This window comes from Neovison vison, chromosome 7, assembly GCF_020171115.1.
Source record: "Neovison vison isolate M4711 chromosome 7, ASM_NN_V1, whole genome shotgun sequence".
NCBI lineage: Eukaryota > Metazoa > Chordata > Mammalia > Carnivora > Mustelidae > Neogale > Neogale vison.
In genome coordinates, this window is record NC_058097.1 from 110,914,413 (window position 1) to 110,934,673 (window position 20,261).

The 20,261-nt window shown below is 51.2% G+C and overlaps 1 protein-coding gene across 5 annotated transcripts in view; it reads left to right on the forward strand.

Annotated features, from left to right (window-relative positions):
• SORL1 (sortilin related receptor 1) overlaps positions 1-20,261 on the forward strand; it is a 147,212-nt gene that overhangs the window by 16,894 nt on the left and 110,057 nt on the right. For all 5 annotated transcript variants that reach the window (XM_044258068.1, XM_044258067.1, XM_044258071.1 and 2 more), the window contains exons 3-6: positions 4,887-5,012; positions 11,395-11,556; positions 13,109-13,176; positions 18,102-18,282. In XM_044258068.1, the coding sequence (XP_044114003.1) occupies positions 4,887-5,012; positions 11,395-11,556; positions 13,109-13,176; positions 18,102-18,282 (537 nt within the window). The remainder of the gene's footprint in view (positions 1-4,886; positions 5,013-11,394; positions 11,557-13,108; positions 13,177-18,101; positions 18,283-20,261) is intronic.

Consider the following 20,261-nt stretch of genomic DNA (forward strand, 5'->3'; position numbering starts at 1 on the left):
TGGGTGCTGTGGTCCCGTGAGGTCCGTGGGTACTTGCGTGTAGACTCAGCCCGGTCCTGGCCTGTGCGCCCCTGCATGGCTACCCTTCTGAGCACAGAAACAGCTACGGGCCCCGTGCTGTTGAGAAGACCGCCTTTGGCTATGTTTAAAAAAATTCTTTGTCTAGGTAAAAAAAAAAAAAAAAGTATATATTTATATACGTATAAGTATATAAATATATATATATACATATATATGTATATATGTAGGTAAAAGACCTTAAATGTTGTTTTATGGTTTTGCTGGACAAACAGGAGCCTGGAGACATTGAGTGGCCTGCTCGAGGTCATGCAGCCTGTCTGTGGGAGGAGGGTGGCAGCTCGGAGACCTGACCATGGGCTTGCTGTGTGAGGGTGTCATGTTGCCAGCGGGACCCCTCCTCTGTGTTTCAGCCCTTGGAGTATCTGGCAATACTGGGCCCTTCACGGCAAGCAGAGCCGAGACCGATGACAACAGCCCCACACGAGCACCAAATCCCTTCTGCCTCCTAGCCTCTCTTGGACACAGCGACCAAGGATCAATCGCCACATTCAAATTAACACGCAGGGGAATGCTTCTTGAACCTGGAGCTTGAAGTTGAACTTGAACTTGAGCCCTTGGAGCCTCTCCTCTGCATCCTGGGAGCCTCCTCAGGCCAGGGTGAACCTGTACCATTGGTCTCCCCACATGTGGCCAGTCTGCCCAAACCCCATTCTCACTCTGTCTGAATACTTGGGCGTATCTTACCGAGAAGCCACTGAACATTGGATGCAGGACACCATCCCATAATGAAATATACGATAAGATTGCATGGAAGGGAAACGCCGTGCTTGGAGATAATAAATGGGAGTGGCAGAGATTTCTCTGTTGTCTGTACACAGGCTGTATTAAAGACTTGGCAGCTGAAATGGAGATGTTCTGATGCGAAAAGTTAACATAGAAAGAAATTATGACTCAGAGGCCAGAGCTGGTGGTGCGGGCGTCGTGGCAATCCCGACTCTCTTGAGAGAAGACCGGGAGCACGGCTCGTAAGGAGGCCCCATCAGCAGTCCAGGAGGGAAGGGACCAGTGTCAGTGAGGAGCTGTGTGAGTGTTGGAGAATGGCCAAGTCATGCATAATCAGTACATTAAAAAGGGATGGATCTGGAAGCTGGAATCCCGGAGGGTTTGTGTTTCAGCAGGAAAAAAAAAACCCAAAACTGTCCTGATGAACTAGTAGCAAGTGTGATTCCATGAAGGGCGGCAGCTACATTCCAAAAGGAGGGCCATCTTTTTCCCTGAGAAGTCTGGCCAATGGAAGGAGACATACATATTGTTTATCTGGAGCCTCCCCATGTCTCTTTCTGCCCTCTCCTGATGTATTTTGCAAAGGTGCAACTTCATTGGCCAAGGAGCTCTCTAGAGATTGCGTCCCCTGGAAGGTCTGAATCGGCCAGGGAAGGTTTCAGGAGTGGTAGGACTCCACTGTCCACTGCCTTTGCACCCAGACTGCTGTGACATTATGATGCCCCCCCACCCCCCAGGATGGACTGGGGAGCAGGGCCAGGACTGGCTAGCTTGCTCACAGGGCAGACCTTGGGAGCCCACGGAGCTGCTGTCTTGCTGAGCTCTGGCTCTGCTGTTCGTTAGCAGTCGGACCTTGAGCCGAGTCATTAACCTGCTATTGGTCTTCTCATTTGTATGTGAGATAATACTTGTAAAACCTTGCTCGCCAAAGTGTGGTCTGTGGATCAGCAGCCGGGGGTGTTTTTCTGGGAGCTGGTTAGACAGACAGAATCTCAGGTTCTGCTCCAGACTTCCCGAGCCAGAGTCTGCATTGTGACCTACGTTGTGCCGGGTGCTTTGTAGGCGTAATACCGTTTGAGAAGCACTGGTGCGAAGGAGCTGCTTTCTGTGCATTTCAGTCCTTCTTTCCTCCCTCCCCGCCTCCGCTGTCCCTGCTGCCTCTTCCCCTCCTTGCTCCTCTTCCTTCTCATTATTACGCTGTTTTAAAGGGGAAAGAATTTATTGGGTTGGTTTGACCTGGAGAAGAGAAGGCAGGTCGATGAGTCATCTACAAGAGTCTCGAGGTATAGGATGGGCCCTGACATACTTACTCTTAACTTCTATTCAGTGGAAGTCATAAAGAGATGTAGATTGTTTACAGGTGCATATTAAAGAACAGTTTTTTGGGGGGGGGTATTTTTAAAAAGATTGTGTTTATTTATTTGAGAGGGACAGAGAGAGAGAATGCACACAAGCAGGGGGAGGCAGAGGGAGAGGCAGGCTCCCCACTGAGCAGGAGGCCGATGCGGGACTCGATCCCAGGACCCTGAGATCATGACTGGAGCCGAAGGCAGACACCTAACAACTGAGCCACCCAGGTGCCCCAGAATCTGTGTTTTGTTCAAGTTGGTGTTTTACCCCGTCTGTTCCCCACTCCTTCCGCTGCCCAGCCTGGAGCCCCAGTGTATGATCGCCCCCGTTAACAGAGCAACGCATGTCCGTAGCAGACAGCATTCTCTTCAGAGGGTAACTTGCAGGAGTGGACAGACAGCTGGACCAGCGACTGGAGGGAACCCACTACGTTTTGTCACTTCTTCGCTGTAGGACCCTGGGCTGGTCTTTAACTTCTCTGAGTCTTGGTTTTTGTCATCATTTATTTATTTGAAGATTTTATTTATTTATTTGACAGACAGAGATCACAAGTAGGCAGAGAAGCAGGCAGAGAGAGAGAGAGGAAAGCAGGCTCCCTGCAGAGCAGAGAGCCCAATGCAGGACTCGATCCCAGGACCCTGAGATCATGACCTGAGTCTAAGGCAGAAGCTTTAACCCACTGAGCCACCCAGGCGCCCCAGTCATCCTTTAAATGGAAATACTCCCTCATTCACTCACTCATGGTTTATTCATGTCACTCTCTTTTATACGTCTGTGGGACACATTCATTTACCTCACTCCGTGGTTTTGAATCACATGTAATTCCAGAGATCTTTACTGAGGACGTGTGATATTCTGGGTACACTGAGGGAGGCAGAGTTTTTAAAGATGAAGAGCAGTAATATATACTGAAAAGTGATACCCTAATACAACTTATAATCACGTCTGTGCTTCTAAGGAGGTAACTCACAGTGGAGTATCAATTTGGGGAATGTTGGAGCTGGAGGGGGCCGAGTTCCCTTTTTGAGAAGCCGTCTGTTCCCTACATGTGACATCTGAACCTAACAGGGCCCCTCCGTGTCCGTTCTGGGGCAGGAGACTGGAAGGGAGGAGGTATCACTTTGTCTTTTTACCCACTGAGATCATCTGTGAGCTTCTCAACCTGCTGCCTTTTAAAGCTCCTTTGATGCCAGCCCCTCCCTGCTTGCTTGGTAGTTGGGGACACACGCTGTGTTGTAAGCATGACGTTCATAATGAGGTTTCTGCCACTGTGGCCCAGATACTGGCAGAGGCTCTATCTGTGCTCTTCTAACCTTTACATCTAATAAATATTAACGCTCCTTGTGCGTTCGTTCCCGCTTCCCTCTGTACCTGCCGTGTGAGTTCATTCTTTACAAGGGTTATTGCTTACCAACATTTGCACATTTACAACAAGTATGAAGGCCACGTCTTTGCCTGTCTGGCACTTAGCCCGGCTCGCGACAGACGCTTTGGATGTGTTTGCTGTGGCATCAGTGGGCCCTGGTGGCAGCACCTTTCCTGGGATGAGTCCAGCCATTCCCGTTCTTGTTGGGATTCACCTGTCATTTTCCTTTCGAACTTACTGCAGTCCTAACTAAGCCTTTGACTGTCAGCCTTGTTTTTAATCCCCTGATTATGTTAATTGCACGTCGCCTAGGTAGTCAGTCTAGGTGCGAAACACCTGGTGGCTTCTATCTTGCGTTCCCTGAGGTGTGATGGCTTTGGGATTTCTGGCTTTGGAGGCAGGCAGCCTGGATCACATTTCCACGCCTCTCCTTCCCTTCTCTGTTTCTTTGGCAAGCAGCTAATCCCCTCAGCCCCTGCGGCCTTATCTGTAACGTGATTTTAATAACTGGCTTTGCGGCGCCGGGCTGCGGGGAGAGCGCCCAGAGCTCTTCCACACGGAGAGGGTGGTGTGGTGTCTGGTCCCTAGGAAGCACCCGCGAATGACAGTTCCTCTTGGGTTTTTGACAGTTCGTCTTGTGGGGTAGCCAGAGCCGCGCAAGCAGGGGAGAAGTCCGTCATGCTGGCACGTGCCGGGCTCCCGTGGCCATTCCCCGCCACCCTGGGTGGCAGCATCAGCGAGCCTGAGTGCTGGGGCAGGGGGGTGTCTTGAACCTATATATTCAACCTCCATGCGTAGCGAATCCCTCAGTACCTTCTTTCTTGTCGCTCGGGCTTCTCTGTGGAGGCCTGGGAGGGTTTCCTTTTTCATCCTGTGCAGTGTTGTGGGAACAGACCTCCCCAGCAGAGGGTTGAAGAATTATATTACCTTTTGGGGGACATCTCAACAGAGGGCAAAACAAGTTCCCCGTCCCTCCCCCTTGGACAACCACATTCTGTCTGCCTCTGGATGCTCAACACTTAACCTGGCCATGGGGAGGAGGTCATTGCTTCCATCCTTGGGTCCCCCCAACAGTCCCTGCAGGGAAGTGTCTTGGCCTCAGAAAGGAGCCTGTGTCCCCTGGGCAGCAAGGGGTTGCGGTGCTCCCCGGGCTTCCTGTTCCCCACACGCTTGGGGTGGCGGGTGGAGGGGTGCCTCGCTTCTCCTGGGCGCGTCATCTCTTTGCATCTGTCACATCCTGACACCAGGGACCTGCCGGGAACACCGTTTGGGATCCAGGGCAGGACGTTGGCAGGTGCGGGCGGAGGGAGCGGTCTCTCGGCCACAGTTCTCACCAGCTCTTCTTTGTCCTCTCTCCCTGACTCAGGTGTACGTGTCTTACGACTATGGGAAATCGTTCAAGAGAATTTCCGAGAAACTGAGCTTCGGCGTGGGAAACAACAGTGAGGCCGTGATCGCCCAGTTCTACCACAGCCCCGCAGACAACAAGCGCGTAAGGGGGCGCCGTCCCGCCGGTCGGAACTTCATGGGGCTGAATTGGGGGATGACTGCCGTGCTCAGGGTGCGAGGCAGGGCTGGGAGAAGGAGCTCCTTTTCGTCATCTCGTGTGTGATCAGGCAGGCCGGGTGCTGGCCAGGCAGGATTCCTGGACAAGCAGTATCAGGCTAACACGAAGAAAGAAAATCTGCCAACGGATGAGCTGCCCATTTCATAGACGGCAAAAGTGTTACATGGGTTTTCCGGGACTTTCACCACCCATGTGCTACACGTCTTCCAGGGTGCCTGCCGAATGCTTGGTTTCGGGGCATCACCAGCGTGTGTGGGGGCGTTCACGCCTGCGCATGCCCCTCTCCCTCCAACCTGTACAGTCTAGGAACGAACACCGAGGCAAGGCGGCAGATACTGCTGTGTCTGCGTTTGTTTTCCCAGCTGGCTGGCCCGGGGCTCTGTTTCTGCTGTAGAACCCAGGAAGTTGGTTGTGGAGGAGGCAGTGATTTGAGATGGCCCTGGGTCCCCCGGAGAGATGGAGGGGAGGTGGAGGCGAGAGGGCAGGAGTGAGGCAGCCTGCGAGGTTAGGTCTCTGTGGCTTGGGCAGTTGTTACTTGACTGCTCTCGTCCCCACTCTGGGGAGCCCTAGTTTGTGTCCAGAGGCAGGATGACTGCTGCTAAGGATGATCAGAAAGCTTCGAGGGAAGGGAAGCTGCTGCTCTTTGCTCATCCAGAAAGGAACAAGACCCTCAGGGTCTTCTGGCCAGGTGCCCCCCACCACTGGCTTCTCGGGTTGCCTATATTCAAAATCTTTAGCCGCTGGAATGGCACCAGCTGAGTGGAACAGAGCCCGTCCACAGGGAGCTGGGTCCTGAAGGCTACCCTGCCTGGCTGGACATTAACCTTTTAGTTGCTGGATGGTGGACAGGCTCTGGGGAAGGCACCAGGCCGCTGGTGCTTAGGAGAGGCCTCTCTTGGGTTTCAAGGAAGCAGCTATTTACTAACGGGTATAGAAACAATCTTTTTTTTTTTAGACTAGAATAACTACTACTGGTACGTGCTGGTTAATATTAGCCCTGCCTGATGATCTCAAAGCAGAGCAGCAGTTAGGAACAGCTCCCCGCCCTCACTCCCTAACTCACTCCACAATGAAAAGCAAGGAAGAGGTGTTGGAGGGATTTGGCTCTGGGGACAAGATTGCCAGCCCTCTGTACCGGCTTCTCCTGCCACGTTTGGTCGGGCAGGCCTGGGACTTCGCGCTCCCAGAGCTAGGTGGCCCCTGCTTCCCGGTTTGCTTGCTTGGCTTCCAAGAGGTGAGGCTCCCTGCCTCAGGGTCCGGGTTGCTGGCTGTGCCCCATCTCCCCTGGAGAGATCTGTATGCCTCCTGCCTTGCAAGCAGCAGATAACACTCAGATGACTCACCTTATTATCCTTATCTTTTACATGCTGTCCTAGAGCTAACTCGTATTGCAGTTGTGGCCTTGGGACCACTCTGTGGTCCCCTTGGAATCTTCCTTTTCAGCTCCCTCTGCCCCCCTGCCTTCACCTCCAACCACAAGGGCACAGATGTCTGCAAGCAGGTTCTGACTTACTTCCTGCTTGTCATGGGTTGTGGTGAGCAGCTGCTGGGCCCACATCCACATCTGAGTAGTCAGAAGACAGGAAAGACGATGTTCTGGGCTTGCAGAGCGGGTTTGTGCAGCGGGGAGAGGGGCTTTTGGAGCATCAGGTGTGGAGAAGGAGCAGGGGCACTGGGGCATGCAAGAAGAGAACACCAGGGGTGGTTGTCAAGGAGTTTGGGGTACGGGAAGGCCAGGGCATGCCTTCAGCCTGGGCCCTCCCAATGTGGGAGGTGGGGCATCTTGGCCTTCTCATTGGAGAGATGGACCTACTTTGGAGCCCGTGGGGAGACGAAAGAGGAGCCGCCTTCTTGGAAAACCTAGTGACACAGGAAAACCTAGTGACACTGTGGGGCACAGGCCTGGAGCAGACTGAGTGGGGTTAGAGAGGCAGCCTTCTCTGCTGAGTTTCTGGTTCTCCAGAGAAAGTTGTTACCCCTCCCCATCTTCTCAGGAAGGAAGCTGTGACTCTCACTGTGCCGGTTTCTTCTGTTACTTTTGCCTTGGAAGGTGCATTGCCTCACGAGACCTGCCACTTCCTGAGAAAAATCACACAGGCTAGGTGCCTCGCTGTTGACACCACCAGGCCCGCTGGGCCTGGGCACATCCCCTGTGTGAGGACCTGAGGGTGTGGTCAGGGAGCAGGGTTTGAAATGACTGTGGTCAGCGGCCTGAATAGGCGAGGATGTCACCCGGGGGCCCCGTGGAACCCTGAAGGGGGTATGCCTGTGGAAGGGGAAGGGAAGGGCTGGTTAGGCAAGCAAGCTCTGCTCTAGTGGTTTTGCTTTGTGATGGAAATGGAGTGGCTGTGGGGTCATGTGAGGGTTTGGGTCTATTTTTGCACCTGCCAGCAGCCCCACTTCCTTCTTCTCAGCCTTGTGTGCCGCCTTCCTGAAGCAGTGCGCAGCCTGGGCTGCCTGGGAGTGCTGCTGGCCCCGTGGCGCACCTGAGGTCAGCCAAGCAGTATGTCTGGGGCTCCTTCCAGAAAGCCCTAGAGTGTGCAGCTAGGCTTCCCAACCTTGAGAGGTAATCCTCTCTGTCTTTCCCTTCATTCTCATCTCCTGGAGATCCATTCCTTCATTGCCTCCTCTTCCCATGTCTTCATGCTCCTGTTCCCCCACTGAGACCTGGAGAGAATCACTTATACAAACATGGAGGTGTGTTCTGTAGCTTATGTTATACTTCTAGAGGTCTTTGTGTTTTCAGAGGAAACATCATTTTAAGCCCAAAGCTGAACATTGCATGATTGCAAACAGGACAGGAGAGGTGGGTGTGTCTGAGGGCGCTTCTGACATCACACAGTCTAGGAAGCACCCGGTAGGTCAGCTCTGCTGGCACATCTTTGGGGCTGGCCTCGAGGAGACTGGACGGCAGGCAGTCAGGGGACCTCAAGGCAGAGTGGCACATGCTGTACTTCCTGTCCTGTGCTCACGTGGCACAGTTACATCACAGCATGCCTGCATGATGGTGGGAAGTCACGGCGACCGGGGGGGGGGATGGGGCACAGCTGGGGATTGAGTGAAGTCAGGTCAGAGGAGGAAAGGCTTTGCGGGGTACTTGGGATTGGAAATGGAGCTTCAAGGACGGGTGTGATTCCAGTAGCTGAGCAGAGTTGGTGAGAGGCCTTGAAGGGGAGGCGGCCATGGGCAATGTCAAGGCGTCTGTGGCTTCTGTACAGGCAGGAGGGAGACTCACTTCTCAGGCATGGAGGGTTGGCCCTGGGGCTCTTTGAGATACGAGGCAGGCCCCTAGCTGAAGATGGAGGAGTTTGCTTTTTTCCTCGAAGACAGTGGGGAGCCATGGAAGGATCTTTGAGTAGGGGACTCATTGTACTTAGAGTCTTTTAGGGAAACATGTGTCCTGGCGAGAGGCAGGATAGATCAGAAAGGGGAAAGATAAGAGAGGGGTCAGGAAGTCATGAGGGGGTCATGGTAATATAGACATGATGCTGCCCGGTTCCTCAGCCAAAGTTCCTATCACCGTCTTGCCAAGCCTGGGATGGCACAAGGGGGCCTAAAAAGCCCAGTGCCTGGCCCCAGTTTGCTCACGGGCTCTAGCAGGGAGTTCACAACATGGGTAGCACTGGGGATGCAAAGGAGAGCAGAGATACCAAGAGGAAAACATAACTAGGTGGGTAGCGGATGGGGCATGGGGCCGAGGCCAGGCAGTGGAGTGAAATCCCAGCTCTCATCGTGAGGACTCAGGCCAGGAGCAGGTGTAGCGTGTGGAGAGCTTGGGGCATGGAGGGATGGCATCAGAGGTCTCCGTTGTGGATGTAGTGAATCTCTTCAGTGCATCAGAGGGGGGATGCTGAGGAGGGTCAGGTCCAAAGTCAGGATCAGACTGTAGATTAAAAGTCCCAACATGCCTGATCTCGGTGGTGGTAGTTGAAGCTGCATGGGGCCTGTGGACAATGGAGCAGGTTTGCAGCAGAGGACGGAAGAGCGGTGAGGTTATGCGGGGGTGGGGAGTGGAGGCGGACGAAGAAGGAGCCGGAGGAGAGTCAAGGACGGGCCTGTCAGGTGTGGGGCTCGGAGGCTTGGCATGAAATGGCGTTGCCCAAGGCCAGGGGAGGGAGCTCCCTCTACAAGCCTGGGGAGCTGACTGAGAGAGGGAGGCACGTGGATGAGCCCCGGGGGCACAGGGTGACACCTGGGCCTGAAATTCCGCAAGTTCTGCCTCTTTGTTGGAGGAGAGAAGAAAAGATTGGGTGAACGGTGGAGGGATGGGCTCCGAACCGGCCGGACACGGCTGTAGGTGCTGCTTCCTGGCTCACCTTGGCGGGTTAACCTCTCTGCCCTCCAGCGTCCTGGTTAGTGAAGGAGGATAAGATTGTACTCAAAGGAGGGCCTGGCTGTGAGTACCAGAAGGATGGAATGAGGCTAGGGTGAGCGTGAGCTGAGGCCGTACAGCTTGTCTGCTCCGTGCCCAGCACACAGTACGTGCTCGTGACGTATTCCCTTTTCTGATAAACTCTGTGTCCAACGTGGGGCTCGAACTCGCAACCCCAAGATCAAGAGTCGCAGGCTCCACCGCCTGAGCCAGCCAGGCGCCCCTGTTCTGGGCACATTGAGCTGTCATCGTGAATGACAGATAATACGTTTTATAACCAGCTTCATGATCTTTATGTCTTCAAATGTGAAACCCCTAGAAACGATGGAATAGGTTTCTGGAGAAATCTTTCTAAACTGAGAGCACTCCGTTCCCTAGTAACAGAGGTGGTTTCAGAGCAGGAAAAGGGGCTCTGGCATTTCTAGGGAACGCCTCTTACGCCAGAAATGATGATGGTCCTTTAAGGATCATAATTGTTTTTACAACATTGCATTTGCTTGTGGTCGTTTATGCTTTCAAAACATTCGCTCGCCTTTACGGTTAGATTTAATGAGGCTCCGGCGGAGTTTGGAGCTCGGCGTTAGAGGCCATGGAAGGAACCCGAGATAAAGAACGCGGAGAATGTGCTCCTGGGAATCGGGGACGGAGAAGCCAAGGGCAGAGGAGCGGGAACGTGGACGCAGCGTGCAGACCAGCACGAGTATTAGGACATGCCTTCGCTGCTTGTGCCAAAAGGATTCTGAGCAGAAGATTGATCTGGTCAGCTGCGGTCAGGGAGGGGAAGTGTGCTGGGACGGATTCCTTTGGATTGTCAATTTCTGGAATTTTAGGGACTGGTGGGCGCTGAGAGCTGGTCCCCCTTGCTCTGGCCACGGTGAGCCACTGGGCTGCCTTTGCCCTTCCAGGAGCAGGGGCTGCCCTTCCCACCTCTCTCGTGCATTCCAGGCCTGCCGCCCTCTGCGCTCTATAGACATTTCCCGCAGGCCCTCCTGGCCGTCCTCAAGCCTGTGCTCCACCTTTGTCCCCTGTGTCCCCGAACTCATACTGCTCTCCACTCGGATGTTCTATCCCTCTGGAAGTCTTGCCTGCCCTCCAAGGGCCAGATCATTCCTGCTTCCCTTCTGAGCTCCCAAACTGGGACTCCTCTGGACCGTGCGCTCTCACGGGACTCCGTCTGTGGTTCCCCGCAGAATCTCATTTCCCCCTGAGTTACAGTCACCCACGGTCACGTCTGTCTTTCTCGCCTCGCATGCGAGACTGCAAGGATTCTGGGTTTTCACTGTGGCACCCGCAGCATCTGGTCCACGGGGGGATAGCCCACAGACGTTTGTGAAGTTGAATTGCCGTGGTCCTTTCTCCTGGAGGACCCTCTAGGCTGGCAGTCACTGTGCGGTCCTACTTGTTCAGAGCCGCTCACCTGGGCAGGGCTGTCAGGTGAAGGCCCTGCCCACCAGAGCTTTTCCTGCCATGCCCCCAAGTGAGGCAGCCGGTCCTGCAGCTTGGTCCTTGGAGCTGCCCTGTCCCCTGGCCCAGTGGCCAGAAGAAGGAGCTAATCCTCCTATATGGGTGTGATTATAGGGACTTCTGTAGCTGCTCAGAGGATGGGGGGTGGGAAGCAGGGTTATCTGTGTGCAGCCACTCTGAAGAGCAGGCCGCCTGGGTCCCCGCTGCCCTCTGATGGTGCCTCAGTGACCTGCCAGAGGGTGGGAATGGCCAGGTCAGGAAAAAATAGGCTTGACTAGCTTGCTGAGCCAGTGACAGGAGAGCCTCTTCTGCACCCTTTCCTTCCCTGAGCCTTGCTTGGTGTGTGCCAGCATCTCCTCCCGGCCGGCAGATGGGGAGGAGGCCAAGTGGGGGCCCCTGCAGGGTCCTGACCCTGCACACTCTGCTGGAGACAGGGTGTCGGGCGCTGAGCTCGCCTTTTTTCTCTTGCAGTACATCTTTGCAGATGCTTACGCCCAGTACCTCTGGATCACGTTTGACTTCTGCAACACTATCCAAGGCTTTTCCATCCCGTTCCGGGCAGCAGATCTCCTCCTGCACAGCAAGGCCTCCAACCTTCTCCTGGGCTTTGACAGGTCTCACCCCAACAAGCAGGTAAGGGAGCTTCTGGAACCCTGCTTCTCTGGTTTTCTGTTCCTGCCCGTGTGGGTTGTGTGTCCTCTGGGTGAACTCTCCCCCCACACCTCTTCCTCTGCCAAGCTAACCTTTGCACTAGTTGACTTCCCATGCCTGAGGGAAGTATCTCTCCCTGGCCGCCTTCCAGTTCCCTGGGGACAATGCCCGGTGCTCCGCAGGCCCTCGTAGCCAAACATCATGCCCTTCTCGGTATCGATGCACCTTTGTGGGTTTGGGGCTACCTCGAAGCTCTGGAAATTAATCCAAGAGAGCCAGCTAAGGAAGCCTAGAGTCTGGGCTCTGCTGGGACCTCTTCTTGAATTTCTGTTCTACCTTTCCCATCCCCCACCTTAAACTCACTGCTTTTGTACCATTTTTTTGAAATTACCATTAACTTTAATTTTTTTTCCCTACATGTGTATGTGTGTGTGCGCGCCTGTAATACAAATATGTGTATTTTTCTCCTTTAATTTGGATTTGAAGGAGATTGCAAGTAGGGTTTATATCTCAAGGTTGAAGCTTGCCGAATCGAGGCTCTTGGTCTGGTATAATCCCATAAAACTGGCAGACCCTGTAGGATTGGATTCATGATGAGTTTTGAACTGCTTGGGACTGAGGAACCTTGGAACATTTCTTTTTCTTCGCAGGTTGTTTAACCAAAACATGATCGGTTTACCTTCCCTTGCCTTAGGGAGTAACCCAAGTACAGGCTGGGTCAGTTTACCCTGTAGGTGGATTAATGTTATTTTTAGTCTTCTGCTTCTTCATATGTGGTCTCTAGGGCAGGAGGAACGCTCAGGTGCTGTGTTTGGGAGTTCAGGGGCTTTGGCCAAACCATGAAGTTCATCACTCTCGGCCGTGTCATTTGTACTCAAGTGGTTCCCCTTGGTGCTCTTTGCCTCTGCACTTAGCCAGGGTCCCCTCTGTTCACCTTTAATCACTGTGGTCATTACGAGTTTTTAAGGAAATGCAGGAAAGTACAGAGTGTAATCCTTTTGTTTTTACTACCTCTGATGGCTGGTGTCGAGTAAACTATAATTACAGATGATCCGTAAATGGAAGACAATCCCCACTCATTTTTCCTTACAGCTGTTCTTAAGGCCTTAGTAACTGCAGAGAGGAACAGGAAGGTACAGCTCTTGCCTCCCCCCTCCACCCCCACTCTTGTTCGGATTTGGAGTAACCAAGCTGGCCTTGCTGATCTCCCAGCCGGCCTTCACAGACTGTGTGTTACTTATGGTGGGGTCTGAGGGCCACGCTGTTCAGGTTATGCCTGCCTCTTGCTTCTTTTCCTTCTGCTTTTTTTTAAAAGATTTTATTTATTTATTTGTCAGAGAGAGAGAGCACAGGGCGAGCATGCACAAGTAGGGGAATGGCTGGCAGAGAGAGAAGCAGGCTCCCTGTTTAGCAGGGAGCCTGATGTGGGACTGGAACCCAAGACCCTGGATCATGATATGAGCTAAAGACAGACAAGGGAACCACTCAGGCATCCCTGCATCTTGATCCCTTTTTGTCCTTTTGGTCTTTGCAGCTGTGGAAGTCAGACGATTTTGGCCAGACCTGGATCCTGATTCAGGAACATGTGAAGTCCTTTTCTTGGTAAGTCATCCATCTAAGAAATTTGAATTATGTAATCACCTTTCTCCAGTTCTAGCTCCTTCCTGGAGGCCAGACCTGCCCTCACCTGAAATGTGGAGCAGGTGGTTCAGAAAGGCACATTTTAGACCTGGGAATTAGAGCTTCGAGTACAACACACTCACTGCACAGGGCAGTGGGGGATGAGAAAGGAAGGTTATTTGTGAGAGAAGTGATGGAACTTTTGCATTTTTCAATCCGTCGGGGAACCCAGGGGAGTCTTGGGGCACTTGCGTGGATTAGAATTTCTAAAGACCTTCACTCTTCGAGCATGATAACAGAAGTGGGATTTTTCGCTGTATAACATTCATTCACTTGTTCATTCATAACGTATTTTCTTTGGATGTCTGCTGAATATAAAACATGCTAGATGCTTTAGGGTAGAAGAAGTTGAATAATTTATGGATATAGTTATTAAGGAGACTGTAGCTGAGGAGGTAAGAAAAGGCATTTCGTGCACATGCACACATCCTGGAAGAGTGTAGAAGTCACAGACGTAAGCGGGAGAAGCCAGAGGGGGGACATAGTCTTTCCAGACGGGAGGGTCCCAGACAGTCCATGGAGGAGGTTGCTTAGGAGCCAAGACATGTGCAAGAGGCCGGAGGTCACAGGAGGGGCCTGCAGGTGGGCGGGGCAGGGATGCCAGACAGAAACAGAGTGGCCAAAGGCAGAGACAGGTTCCTGTGGCGTTTGGGTGGGGAACAGGGAGTCTAACTTCTGGACAGTGTGTTGAGTGATATTTGGGAAGGGACACTGATATCTGAAACCACAGTGCTTGGTAAAGGAACCTGAACTGAATTCCAAAAGCAGCAGGGAGCCCCTGTTGGGGTTCTGAGAAGGAGAGAGAAGTCAGCAGGCTGGCCACGAAGACGTACGGTTGGTGCTCGTCGTCCTTGCTTCTGGCCTTTCACTGTTACAGGATGTGGGTGCTCTTGGACACATGCAGACGAACAGGCAAGACAGATGCTCAGGAGCAGACCTGCTGGGTCAGTGGGTCATTTGACCCCTTCCCACTCAGCAAACATGATTCCTCCCACACTGACCCTTGACCTTCACTGCTCCCAGTCAGCTCCCTCTGGAACCTTCCCCATTTCAGTTTCTCGTTGCTCAGGCCAAGAACTTGGAGTTGTCACTGAATTTCATGTTTGTTTCCTGCTTCGCCTTCTACCTGTCAGGAAATCTTGTTGTCTCTACCTTCGGTTAATATCCAGGATCTATTCCTCTGCCATGACTTTACTCCAAGCCACTGCTGCCACTCGTTAGTTGTCCACCTGGTCTTTCCATTACTTCTGTCCTTCTGCAGTTAATTCTCAGTACATGGCCAGGTTGATCTTTGTAAAAACAGGTCAGATCATGTTGTTCCTCTCTCTGCTTTGAATGCTTTAATATGCACCATCACTTCTCTCAGATCAGTGCCAAGCACATTCCTACCACCGGGCCTTTGCCCTTGCTTTTTTCCCTGCCTAGACTGTTATTCTTCAAGATACACTTATTGCTTACTCCCTTACCTCATTCAAGTTTGCTCCAATAACACTTTCTAAATGAGGCTTGTCCTAAGGATCCTGTTAAAATAGCAACTACTCCCCTGTCATTTCCTGTGCTGTGATCTGTTCTTTTTTTACATAACACTTACCACATTCTAATATGGGATTATTAGGCTTATTATTTGTCTTTCTCTCTTTGGTAGAATGAAAGCTCCACCAAAGCAGGGGCTTTGGTCAGTTTTGGCACTGAATAAAGCACTGAAATTATAACTTTGGTAGAGATTGCCAAAACTATGGAGGCTGTCAAAATTTGCTCTCATTTCAGTAACATAGAACTGTGCTTCTCTCCACAGCCGATGCGTCAGGTAAGACGTAGTATCTCAGTATAGTCTTAGTTTGAATTTTTCTTATTATGAATGAGTTTGAACATCTTTTAACTGCTTAAGCATCATTTTTATTTCTATTTTTATGACACATCTTTTCATACCCTTGACCCTTTTTTTATTGAATGGTGAGTCTTTTTATTGATTTCCAGGAACTCTTTGTATATTTGAGGTTAAGCCTCTGTGACATGAGATATCACATGTGTATATTCATTTGTAATTCTAAGTTTATCATATGTGTTTTGAGTTTTCCATAGTAGTTTTTGTGCTCATTAAATGCAGTAGTACATACTGCCTGTGCTTCTTTTGGCTGTTTGCAGAGGAATGTCTTTGAGTTGATGTTGCTTCCTTGGTAAATGAGGATAGTAGAGATGGAGGGAGCACAAGGAGGGGTCTTAGAGCTGAGTATTTTGAGGCTCCATTGGATTTCCTTTTCAAAGAGGGCAGCTGTTTCTGATCCTTTTTTTAAAAAAAACTTGGGCAGAGGGTGTGGTGTCTTAGTGAAATTATGACCACAGTCTTCTCCAAATATCTACCCGAGGAGTACGTAGAACTTCCTTTGCTTTATTTGTGTTTTAAGGGGACAAATTGCCCTTTCTCTGTTTATATACCATATATTAAGAGGACACACAGTCATCCAGCAGGATGACTGAGTAAAGGAACATCACGGTCGGGAATCTGAATGTTGTACCTTTTCCTTCCGTGCACATATGCAGATATCTTAGGGGAAAGGGCTGGCTTTGCTGAATTTAGATAATTACGTGTCTGGTGTCAGGGCATTTCAGGCCATTTGGAGGATTTTCCCATAGGAGTTCCCATAATAAGTGAGAGTGAAATCTAACCTCTCCGAGAATAATGGCATACATTTATTCAATAACGCGTGGCAGCCTCGGGGCAGTAGGAGTCCAGAAAACCAGTGATCTATGGAATCCGGAGCTGGAGATCGGCAAGACGGGACCGTGGAAGGGCTGTGGGGGAGGGACTCAAGGATGCCCCGGGGAGCCTGCATCACTGAAGGGTTATAGCTGAGGCCAGGTGAGGACTGGGGACTGTGCTTAGAGATGGAGCAAGGCTTGGAATTTTCAAATGAGGGCAAAGAGAAGAGAAAATCATGGAAGGCTTTTGACGGCGGAGTAGCAGAGCTTGGAGGTGGAGGGGCTCTCGGAAAGGGCAGGTCCACCTAGCGATCACAGAAGAGAACTGGGAGGGAAGTCACAGCTCTTTCTATCTCTAGATACCAGTTTTGTTTAGGAAAGGAAGAGCAGAGGTGAGCTCAGTCTCAAAATTATCTGAGCAAAGGTCCCTTTCTCTCTGCCTTTTTAAAAATACCCAGCAGCTTTGTTTTAATTTGCATATCCTCTAGGGTAGAGGAAGTACTTTAATCAGTACTTCTAATTGTGGAAAAGAAGAGAACATGCCACCACCCCCACACATACGCACACGGGAAGTCTGATGACGAGCGTTTGTCTCCTGCGCTAGGACCAAGGCCGCTGGCTTCTCCAGGGCCCTGCTAAGACTCCAGATTGTGGGGCCAGAGTCATCTCTTTTGGTTTTCTATTTCATGTCTCCCCCTTCCTTCTTTCCGCCTTTCCTTCCTCCCCTCTTTTCTCCTTCCCACCCTCCCTCCCTTCCTGTGCTCTTGACAGTGTATCTTTACAGAAATTTTATATCCGAGCCTTCCTTACCCTGAGAGCCATCATGCATATGACAGGCAAAGACATGTGCAAAGACAGGCCCAGAAGCGAATCCTGCCATTCCTTGGGCATCCCTGTAGCCTCCCTCAGAGGCGCTCCTGATTTTTCCCATGTGCTGAGCAGTATGCCTGGCCTAGTATCTGGTTGAGCATTAGGGAACCTGAGGCAGAGTAGTCCTCCTCCCAGCTGTGGCTGGGGGCCTTATTTGGGGTGGAGCCCAGTTCTGAGCCTCTTCTCCAGGGAGTTAGATCAAGTCAACCTTACAGTTTTGCGTTTGGAATAGCCTTTGTACTGTGGTCCACGGATTCAGGGCAGCAAGATTCAGGTCAGCTGGGAACCCTGTAGGACAAAAAGAAATACAAGACGTGGCCTTTGAAGGGATCTCTGCTCTCTCTGGGAGGCTCAGACACATTATGGTGAACAAAGGAACACAGTGAATCAGAAGCATCACTGTGAATCAGAAGCAGCATTGTATGAAGTCTTGAGAGTGATTCCAAAATCCACCCACCCCAAGCAGCTTTCTACCTTTGTTTGAAACTCATATAATGTTGAAATTGAACACTGTGCGGGTACATAGTGGGTATTGGGAGAAGGGAGGAGAGCTTTGGGGGATGGCTTCCTGGAAGAGGGGCCTTGAATATGACCTCGGAAGAGTAGGATTTTGACATGCAGGTCCCGAGTGCGTGCGGGGTGGCTGCTCTGTTGACAGAGCACAGGGAGCGGGGAGCAGTGAGCTCTGAATTTCTGAAGGGTATCAGGGAGATCAGTATATGTGAGAAAGTTTGCAAAGGAGCCTCACAGAACATGACTGTACTGATAGGATGAGTCCCGATTGCACGGATCAGCAACAGCGGCTCAGGACGGACAGACAGAAAGGGCAGGGCCCGTTCACAAGGTCAGGCTCACTGGTTCCTCATGTGGTTTCTTCTAAAAGCCTGGGAAAACACACTCCTTCCTTCTCTGAGCTTTACAGCTTGAGGCCAGAAACTCACCGGCAGCCCCGAGCAGTCCCATGCTTATTGGTTCCAAAATACCCCCCGCCTTTTACTTTTCCTTCTTTTCGCTCATCTCAAGCATTGGCCAAGGCTTGCCTGGAGGGGCACCCAGGGCGCCTCGAAGAGAGCAGTAACAACATCAAAACTTGACCAAGGGCGATCCCTTTACCTCTCCACTGAGCCAAGGAGCAACCACAGGGCTCTGTTTGTAGCTGGGAGCGTATCATTTGTAGATCCCGCCATCGTGTCCCCCCCGTTCCAGTTGGCTGTCTGCCTGGTGGAACCGTGGTGTCTCCTGTTGCTTAAACGAGGTAACTTCTCTCTTTCCTCCAGGGGTATTGATCCCTATGACAAGCCAAACACCATCTACGTGGAACGGCACGAACCCTCTGGCTACTCCACGGTTTTCCGAAGTACGGACTTCTTCCAGTCCCGAGAGAACCAGGAAGTGATCCTGGAGGAAGTGAAGGACTTTCAGATTCGGGACAAGTACATGTTTGCTACAAAGGTGGTGGTAAGTTGAAGGCGCTGAGGAATGTGGAATCTCCTTTCCCCGAGTTTCCTTTCCAAGGTTTGGCGTTCTGTGATCGAGCCGGTGAGCGTATGTGTGCAGGGATGGGATCTGGGTGCCCCGTGGAGCTTGACTGAGGGGCACTGGCCATAGACGGACAATCCCTTGGGGCTTGGATGGTCCCAAGAGGTCAGGGGTGTGGAGAAGCTCAGACAACCTTTCAGGATGCCTCTGGGCTCTCGGAACGTGGATGTTTCCTGGTATCAAGCATCCTTGTCAAACACGTGTTTCTTTGAAATCCCAATTAAAAGAGCAAGGAAAGGAGAGGTAGGGCTCCGTGGCAATTTGCTTTAATCTCACCGCCCGATTTCCTTTCAGATTAGGCCAATGTCTTTGGGAATTTTGGACACATGTTAATTTCCATGGCTAATAGAATGTGTAGTCATTGGCTAGTGGGAGTTAATGCTCTAAGAAAAGCAGTGATTAAGCTTCCAGCTGTCAGTAAGTAGCTTAACTCTCAGCCCTTGGGAAAGTCTTCCCCTTGATTTGATGTTTTGGATGGAGCCAGATGTTGGAACGGGGTTGGGGGAGGGGTTGCTCATTTAAAACTAGACTTGATTGTTTAACAGGGCTTGCCTTGCGACTGTCTCAAGTTGCAAGTGATGGCTGTACTGCCCTGTGTAAAGGGAAAAACCGTCCCGAGGAGAGCAAGTTGGGCCACTTTCTTGGAGTGCCGTAGCTTATTTTCTTGATGGGGGCCATTCCCTCCTTGATCTCAGGCTCCGAAGATGGCCTCTGGTAACTGGCCGGCGCTTTGCTTTCCATCACCGTTAACCTTAGGGACCAAAGTCAGGTGTAATATTTTCCTCCAGATTCTCACTTAAAATATATGGTGGGTAGTTGGTCAGGCAGAAGCAGGCCACTCCCTTTGGTAGGATTCAAGGGTAGAGAGAGGACCTCCCCAGAGAGGAAAGCAGAGAGTAAGGTTGAGCTGAGAAGAGAAGAGATGTGGGTAGGTTCCCTATTACATACTTTGCAAAATGTTTTTTAAAGCCACTGTAATTATGGTAGTTTTTTTTCTGTCAGGCTATTTGCGTTAGGTCTTTTGCTGGATCATTCCTTTCTTGCCTTGCCTATCACTTTCACACACACACACACACACACACACACACACACACGGATGCCTGCGCACATGCACACACAGCGGCCAGAAACCCATGCAGAAGCTTTAGATAATAGTTCTGTTATCATAGGATCATTGTAGATTGGATGGGTTGATGAGGGAAGAGACCCAACTAGCAGTGCATGGTAAAATGAGTGTTTTCCCCCCTTTTATTTTCTTCCTTTTTATTACATTAGACTGCTGAGCCATAAGGATAAACAACATTGGCCTTGGTTGGATAACCCTATCCGCGGGAGTGTCGTGAGGTTTTTGCAAGTGTAACTTCTTATCTGGGGTGTGCTTAGCACTCAGGCTGCCTGAGTTTGGGGAATTCCGAGTGACCTTAATATTAAACAGATTCAAACCAAATTAGGAAAGTCAAGGAGCTAATTGCGGAACCACAGAAAATCGGTTTTGGGTGATTAACTCTTTTGGTTTTTTTCCAGTACCATGAATGATTACAGTGCTTTTGCAAGTTAGCTTTTTAGAACACGTGGGGACAGCCATCTGGATTCTGGACTGGAGCCGGGGTCAGACTCTTCAGGATCCCCCGATGCCCTGTTAGCCTGGCTCTTATTTCGTATGTGCTTTGTGTCTGAGGCCCCTTTGATTTTTTTTTTTTTTTAAAGATTTTACTTAATTATTAGAGAGAGAGAAGGAGAGAGAAAATCTCAAGCAATAATCCGTGTGGAGTAGAGTGCCCAATTTGGGTCTTAGCTGTAAGACCCTGAGATGACCCCAGCGGAAATCAGGAGTCAGTTGTTCAACTGACTGAACTGCTTGGGTGCCCCTCCTCCCCCTTTGATTGATATATATATAT